The 8,370-nt window shown below is 37.9% G+C and overlaps 1 protein-coding gene across 1 annotated transcript in view; it reads right to left on the bottom strand.

Moving 5' to 3' along the window:
• Positions 1-8,370, bottom strand: part of PDE11A (phosphodiesterase 11A) — a 79,123-nt gene that overhangs the window by 69,830 nt on the left and 923 nt on the right. The window contains exons 2-3 of the mRNA XM_010131007.1: positions 7,267-7,407; positions 3,739-3,803 (exon numbers count right to left, since the gene is read on the bottom strand). Coding sequence (XP_010129309.1) covers positions 3,739-3,803; positions 7,267-7,407 — 206 coding nt within the window. The remainder of the gene's footprint in view (positions 1-3,738; positions 3,804-7,266; positions 7,408-8,370) is intronic.

Genomic DNA, 8,370 nt, shown 5'->3' with positions numbered 1-8,370 from the left:
CAGGAAAGTTCTCACTGACTTATTGCACACTGATTTTTGACATTGGCAAGGTTTAGCTTTTCACATGTGAATAAACAAACGTATGTTGTCTTAGTTTTGAGAAGAAAACCAATGAATTGTCAACACCCGAAAAACATTACTTTGAAAAAAGTGACTCTGAGCAGCCATGGAGAAGACTACAATATGTTGAAGTTTCAAAATAATGCACATGAGAGAAAAAAGGATGCACAGTAAAATGCTTGAAAGACTCAGTCCAAGTGAAAAGATTGATTTTTGTTGCTGCACTGATTTTCTGGAGACTAATTCAACTCACTTGAAAGAAAACCCAGTATTCTTAAAATACCATAAATAAAGATGATAATTTACAAAAATAAATCTAAGTGTATCAACTTCATTTGGGATAAGAATTTTGAGTGGCTGTAATAAATGTTTTGTGTATACTTTGGCACGAACCTTTACAGAAATATAATGTTTTTTGAGCTAAGTAGAAAATTCATGTTTACAATTTTAAATTTATTTCAGGACATCAATACATGAGAAGCAAAAAAAATCTTTAAGGATAAGAATCTAATTTCAAATGCATAGCTCCCAGTTCATACCTTAAAAATCTGGCTGATATTATCATTATAATATAATACACTTTAAATTAGGTCTGTATTATGGGTGTCAAGCACTTCAGGCTGCAAATGAATTCAAGTAAAGGAAATAAGATTTAGTTTGGGAAGAAGCTTTAAAAGTATGTTCTACTATGTTGTCTCCATGCCTAGCAAGTGCTTTACAACTACACTGCAGAAGAGAGGCACTCAACTCCCACTAGGAGGAAATATCAATGATTAATTCTCATGCAAATCACAGCCAGCTGTCTCTCTCTCCACCCTTGGCAACTCAGAACACTCGGAGCTACTTTAAAAATCACAAGCAACAATTTCCTCCCAACTGTGGAAAGCCATGAGTGAGTCCTGCTGGACTGATGCAGGCAGCTCTGCATGCCACCATCTCCCCGCCTTGCCCACGCACCAGCAGGAGCACCGCGTGCCAGGCAGGAGCACCTGCTCAAGAGCACCAAGCAGCGTTGCAGGCTCCCCTTATTCAGCTGCTTGCCTTGCTATCTTCCCCAAAGCCTCCTGGCTAAGGATAGCAGAAAGTACAGTAGGGAAGTGGTACAGCCAAAATCACAGGTACCTTCAATCCTCTCAACAATGACATGAACCCTTCCATGTTCTGGGACCAGAAGAGAAAAACATCTTAAGAAGCATAAAAATACCTCAGGGAGCGGGGTGATACCTGAGTGCACATCATTGCAGGGACAGTGGTGGCAAAACAGCAGTTAACAGGGATTTCAGCACTTTCTTTGTACCAGCCCAACTGGGAGGGAGCAGATATTTTCTCCCATGCAACACACACTCTGGCTCAGGCAACTGACCTTTCCACTTCCTCTGGTACGGAGGTTGGAGAACTGTAATCTCAGCTATGTCATCTGCCAAGATGATGACTTCTGTGCAGGAAAGACATAGCCCACACCACCTTCCTGCAGGCTCATTTTCATCTAGGACACATCAGAACGGTACCCTCAAAGCTTCTAAGATTTATGTAATTTTTTTTCAAAGGGAGAGAAAATTTAGGAGACTTGGTAAACCTGTACTTCAAGAACAAAATGACTGGGAAAAATTAGAGCATCAGTGTGTTATTATGGATAATAAACAAACTTGATCATGGTCTGTGATGGAAAACTGCAAACTGAACAGATAAATATGTGTCATCTTTCAAGGTATTTCTTTACAAAGCAAAGAAAAAAAAGTGTGAGTATTCATCATAATATTTAGGGACTTAACAGGTCAAGTGCTATTAGCCAGATGTAAGAAGGGCAAAAGAAAAGACAGTTTCTTCTAAAACTGTGTGAGAAAAAGTATGTTAGGACATGAAAAGTTATCTTGTCCTTGGACCTTCTCTCCCTTTCAGATAAAACTTATAACTAGAAATGTTCTCAGTCTAAATCTCTCTGGATTTCCACTAAAATTTCAAGGACATAATATTTATCTTCACTGGTGTAATGATGAAGAAACTCATCTTGACATTTTTTTCCACATGAAATGTCTCATGACTTTACATCAGTTACAGTTGCAGAACGTAGAATGAAAAGGGCAAAATTCACTAGAAAAATGCTCAAATGTCAAGGGCTCACGGCATTGTTCTGTATCCTAAATAACCTTTATTTTTGCTCTATAGTGACAATAATTCAAGCTGTGCCTGTGCTGGATCCAAATGTGACATCAGATCTGCCAGTCTAACTTTGGTGTACGTAACACCAATTTCTCTCTCCAATGGATAAAAAAAATGAAGTAAAATGCAATAAATCTTTACTTTAAGATGCACAGAAATGTAACTTTATAAATCTCATAAAAACTAGCTACCAGGTTGAGTGTGTTTATTCATGTCTCAGACTAAAGTTAAAATAGTCTTGACTACATGTGAAGCAGACTACTACAAATTGCTTTTTGGTAATATGCTAATATAACTATGGTAACAAGAAATGAGCCAGCTTGGTTATCTTGACAGCACTCTACACTGTTTTGACTAATCTGGCTACAGATCAATTTTGAGAAAAACAGGAATAACAACCACGTTCCTTGATTCATACTCCTGTCCCTGAACAAAAGGAATGTATTTTCACCCATTTAATTGACCTAGGGAAGACCAACTGCTACTCTGAAGCTCTTTGTCAAAAGCAGTAACTTGATGCCCAAATGAATCAACAGGTTATTTATTCTTATTTAAACCTTCCTTTTTTTTTTAATCACTTGTTTTCCTTTTCCATTTGTCTCACCATGCCAATGAAGTTTGCTTAGCCAGGATAGCAAGTTGGACAGAAGGCTAGGTTTATCATTATGGCAGCCAATCAGATGCAGAAAATTCTAATTCAGGATCAACGTGAACTTAATTGCATAAAATCTACCTATGTGTGTATGTATGATACTGAGTTTGGGCCCTGAAAGATGGGAGAAACCTCACAATAGCCCTGAATCTTCATCCACTTGTTTGGTGTGTAGGAATCTTACGTGAACTGTTACCAGCCGTATTATCTTGTAGGAATTAATACAGTAACCCAAGGACAAAAAGCTCTTCCTATTACTACTTAAAATTAGCCTTATATCAATGTTTAAATACAGATCCTACTAAGCAAAACATATACTTCTATTTTTACTGGGCTCTCAAACAAGATTTTGTCACATAAACACAATTTCTAGGAAATACATGTTCTCTGAGGTTTCTAGGCTTTCCAACTTGATGACAGGAACAGAAATAAAATTTTACTGGAAACCTTTCAACACAACTGTAAGGAGGCATTTTGTGAGAGATCAACAAAAACCCTAAAATAGTTATGTGGTTTTTGCTTCAGTATTAACCATGCAAAACAGTATTTGTGTGCTCTTCATGAGTTCAACAATAAAAAGCCATCAGTTATTTCCTGGTTTATTGTCTCAGAAACTTACACAATGTTAGTGCACAAAGATATACGCATATACACACACATAAATATAAAAACAGGCATGTATATTTATTCAAGCAAGTCTCTATTTGAAGCAAGCAGTTTTGTCTGAGTGAAAACTGTAAAAACTGCTCTGAGTAAAAACTGTAGGCTCACACTTTTCATCAAATCTACCCAAAGTATGATCAAGCAAATGCAAAACTATGTGAAAAATCAAGTGATCCATCACCATAGAAGACATGAGCACTAACCTGTTGTCAGTATCAGCACTGCATTTTGGAGATAACAACTCAAAGGATTTTGTAAATTTCACCACCTGTTACAAAAAAGTTACTTAAAATTGTTATTAAGATAAATAAATACAGAAGAAAACAGTAATGGAAGGTTCTTATATTTAAGCCATTATTTTACCCACTGGTCTTAGAATAAAATTTCAGTCTGTATCCCCCCAATGTATAGTTCATGTTCATATAACACACTGTACACAGTTCACTCACAGACAATTTCAAATCAAACTGTTTTCTACAGCACTATATGCTTCCTTTCAAAGGTCTTTGGAACATGAATTATGGAGCTTTACCTGAACTTCACCTTTTTTTTTAATACAGGAAAGTAAAGAGAAAGACCCATTCGCACTACTAATTGCCACCAATTTTCCTTGAACATGTGCACCAACAGCACATAAGTGAAACATTCCCAGAGTGGCTAATGTGACACAGAACACAGGTCACGTTTTTGGATGCTAGTATGGGTCCCCATCTCCCGCTTCGGTTCTGTACTGTCAAAGCACTCAATGCAATGTAAAAAAGATGATATTTCAGATGTGGCTTAATATTGAGTTACTCTATAGAGATCTATGTGGATATATAAGTTAACTCTCCAAAACAGGGGGGAATCAGGAAAATAACTGTTTTGCCACTTGTAAAAAATTGGGGGTGGCAAGATGTTATTCTACTCCAAATTTACCTAGGATTTATGACTGTTTAGAAAAGGTTTAGGCTTAACTGAATGTCCACATTTTAGAATTTGCTCTAGAGGAATCAGAACTCATTGCCTATGGTTTGGAAAAAACCCCTTCATGCTCAAAGGCAGAAATAGTACCCAGAGCAGAAAAATGAAGTGAACAATGCCACCCACAGCCTGCTACTAACACACTGCACTGATCTGTGAAGAGTAAAAATTGTATTATACTTGCAATAACAGTAGCATTTCATAAGCAATGTAGTAGAATTGTATCTTTTAATTACAAAATTAGTGTGGGGGGTCTGGAAAGAGAATATAAACTAGAAACATTAAGATTCTCTAACAAAGAATATATAAATGAAATACAAACCTTGATCTTGCTTTTATGGAAGCTAGTGTAACATAGGGCATACTCCACTGAAAGTACTTAATTTCTTAGTTTAAATGAAATCAGAATCACAGCTTTCCTCCAGAAAAGAAAACAATGGTTTTTTCCCCTGCCATACACAGAAACTTATAATTCTGTCTCTAATAATCATTTAGACTTGACACAGCCCAGCACAAATAATCAATCACAGAGTCAATGAATACAAAAGACACTTGGATAGAAAAAAGAATATTACAAGCAACATTTTTATTCTTCAGCTACTTCTCAAATCAGTAGAAAGGAGGATGGTTTGTGTTGAATAGCCTGAAAACTTATTTTACTACTAATAATAGTCATTAAAACGTTAAAGAGGCTCTCACACCCTGCAAACCGCAGTACTACAAAGTCCCAGTGAAAGTCCCTGTCAAAACCATGTGTGAAATCCAGCTCTTGACAAATACTTTCATATAGCTTACATCCATCTGTTCAACTTAACACAGCACTGCAATGAAATAATTATTCCTTGGTCAAGTGGACAGAGCATTTGCAAAAAACAAATATACTTCAGAAATGGTGAAAGTTGTATTTTCACTTCACCCGCTCAATGCAAAAGCTTTTTCCTCTCACAAGAACAAGTATGTGACTCTCTAGACATCTGTGTGCAAATAAGTCTTTTCCAATGGATTTTCTGTTACCTCAGGGAAAAATTACTAGGTCAAAATAACAAGAGGACTTCTCTTTTCACAGCATTTTCATTGCTTAGGAACTGAGACCAGTTCTCATAATTCATTTTACACAGCGTTAAAGAAACTTGGTAAAATGTGCAAACTTGGCTACTTCTAAACACACCTCTGCCAGTGGAAAACTTTCAGGAAGGAACAAATCCCATGTTCCAAGCAGCTGAGACAACTGCCTGTGTTTCAGGTTCAGCCCTTACTGTCTTGCCATTCTTCCACAATAAAATACTGGATTTTGCACACACACAAAAACAGTAACGAAAGACTACTCATTAGTAGTAGTCTCAGACTATTGCGAAGACACTGACTAGATGGCTGTAAGGCCATCGAGTTGCTGAAGACACAAGACAGTCAGTTAACAGCCTTGAGTAATTTCTGAGGGACCGCTAGTCTGATTAAAGACGTAACATGTTACATACTAGAACAGAAACTACGTATTTCCATTTGCTACAGTTAAACAACAGTAGCAGATGAAAAAGTATGAACACTGTAGAACTATCAACAAAGATGTCTGATAATTATTTATTGGAATGTATGCAGAAAATGAGCATAAAGATATGGTTGATAGTGCAACTGTTTCTGGTTCTGAAACTTCTTGCAAATCCCACCCATTTGATAAGTAAGTAGCTCAAAAATGTTAGGAAAGTCATAAATTCCAGGTAAACGTAAATGAAGCCACAAACAGGATTTTTCTTTCCTTCTAGTAGCTATACCATGAAGGAAAGGAACTGAGCAAGTAAGTATTTGGTAACAAATAAGGCCATTTTTCTTTTTCAAGCAGACCACAGGAGTGCCTGGCTTCTTGGTTAAGCTGTCCTAGAGCAAGCACTAATTCCATCACACAGACCACTGGGAATCACAGCCTATCAGCTGGATCAGCAACTTACAGACAGCCCATTAAATCCCTCTGAATGACCAGAAGGAATCATAAACATACCTTTCAGTTTCCATTTGAAGAAGTGGCCATACTGGTTTTGGCTGGGATAGAGTTAATTTTCTTCAGAGTACCTTGTATGGTGACATGTTTCAGATTTGTGATGAAAAGTGTTTGTCACACAGAGGTATTTTCATTACTGCTGAACAGTACTTACACAATGTCAAGGCCACTTCTGTTTCTCACTCTGTCACCCTAGTGAACTGATCGGGGGTGCACCATAGATTGGGAAGGGAGACGGCTGACCTCAACTGACTAAAGGGATAGAGAATCATGGAATGCTTTGAGTTGGAAGGGACCTTCAAAGGTCATCTAGTCCAACTCCCCCTGCAGTAAGCGGGGACATCTTCAACTAGATCAGGTTGCCCAGAGCCCCATCCAACCTCACCTTGAACATCTCCAGGGATGGGTCATCTACCACCTCTCTGGGAAACCTGTGCCAGTGTTTCACCACCCTCATTGTAAAAAATGTCTTCCTTATATCTAGTCTAAATCTCCCCTCTTTAAGTTTAAAACCATCACCCCTTGTCCTGTCACAACAGGCCTTGCTAAAAAGACTGTCCCCATCTTTCTCACAAGCCCTCTTTAAGTACTGAAAGGATGCAATAAGAAATTTCTCTTCTCCAGGCTGAACAACTCTGTAACTTAAGAATGATGTGCTGGAAGAATAATTGCTGTCCAGTACTTGCATATTATATGAAACAGCTTCACCACAATAAAAGCAGCTGCTCCACCACTCAAATATTAGCCTTTCTGTAGAATGTGCAGCCATACTTACTGGTGATTCGATATCTTCCAGAAGTAATACTGAGCACCGTTCACACTTCAGCAGAGTCTGGGCCCGATGCATAATTTTCTTGACAATTTTCTCTAAGTCAGTCTGCTCCTCAAAGAGGTCGTTCACTACTTCCAGTAAAGCCTGCGTATGAGGACAGAAAACTCTTGCATTGGTTGTACAATTAATAAATAGGATTACATGCTCTCAGAGATTGATTTAAATACAAGTATTCTGTTGAAATCTTCAGTCAAATAAAGTAAAAAAATTGGGGTAGTGTTATCTGCAGAAAGAAGGAAGTATTTCTTAGCTCACAGCTGGGCACAATCCAACTCCTGTCAAACAACGGGAATCTTTCGAACTATTTCACTGTGGTCCAAAACCAAAAAAACAGCTGTAATGCAACTCTCCAAGTACACAGTATGGATTGCATTACCTCATTTGCTATTCTGAATTTGCTGGTGCATTTAAACTCCGTTTTAATTATTTATTACCTATTTTTATTATGTTCAAAGCTGGAAAGATAAAACCACATCAATACTTCCGTATTCCAACAGTACTCTGATCAGTCTTTACCACTAACAACGTGTCTGTACAACGTTTTACAGAGAAGGGCTTCCCCTCTCATCAACTTTAAAAAATAATTGACCATGTGCTTTGTTACCACGAGTCCAATGAAGTGTGCTTTTCCCTTTATCCTGGTTTAGGGCACTGACACCAAAGAACATCCATACAGGTAAGCATATAAACACTAGTGACCTTAGCTCTCCTAACACAGTGGTCATCAGCAAAACGTTGGTCATAGTCCCTGGAAGTTGCCACCACTGGTGTCCAGTTTAGAAGAGAAGGCGAAGTATGAACTTGTCAATTGTGTTACTTGCTAACTAATTTCAGCCATGGACTAGGAAAGCTAAAGACCACCAACAGGTCAGAAATGCAACTCTGTACAGGCCACCCTGTAGCTGTCAAATGGAAATTACATTTGTTACACCTTGCATAGCTGAAACAAAGAACCTGTGTCTCTAATCCGATTTCTTCATGAGTCCAACAACCCAAACTTATTGTTTTCTAATGAAGAAGGAGAATGTCCTTAATACTTTCCTGCTG

This window comes from Buceros rhinoceros, unplaced genomic scaffold, assembly GCF_000710305.1.
Source record: "Buceros rhinoceros silvestris isolate BGI_N320 unplaced genomic scaffold, ASM71030v1 scaffold5632, whole genome shotgun sequence".
Taxonomy (NCBI): domain Eukaryota; kingdom Metazoa; phylum Chordata; class Aves; order Bucerotiformes; family Bucerotidae; genus Buceros; species Buceros rhinoceros.
This window is presented reverse-complemented; position numbering and strand designations above follow the sequence as displayed.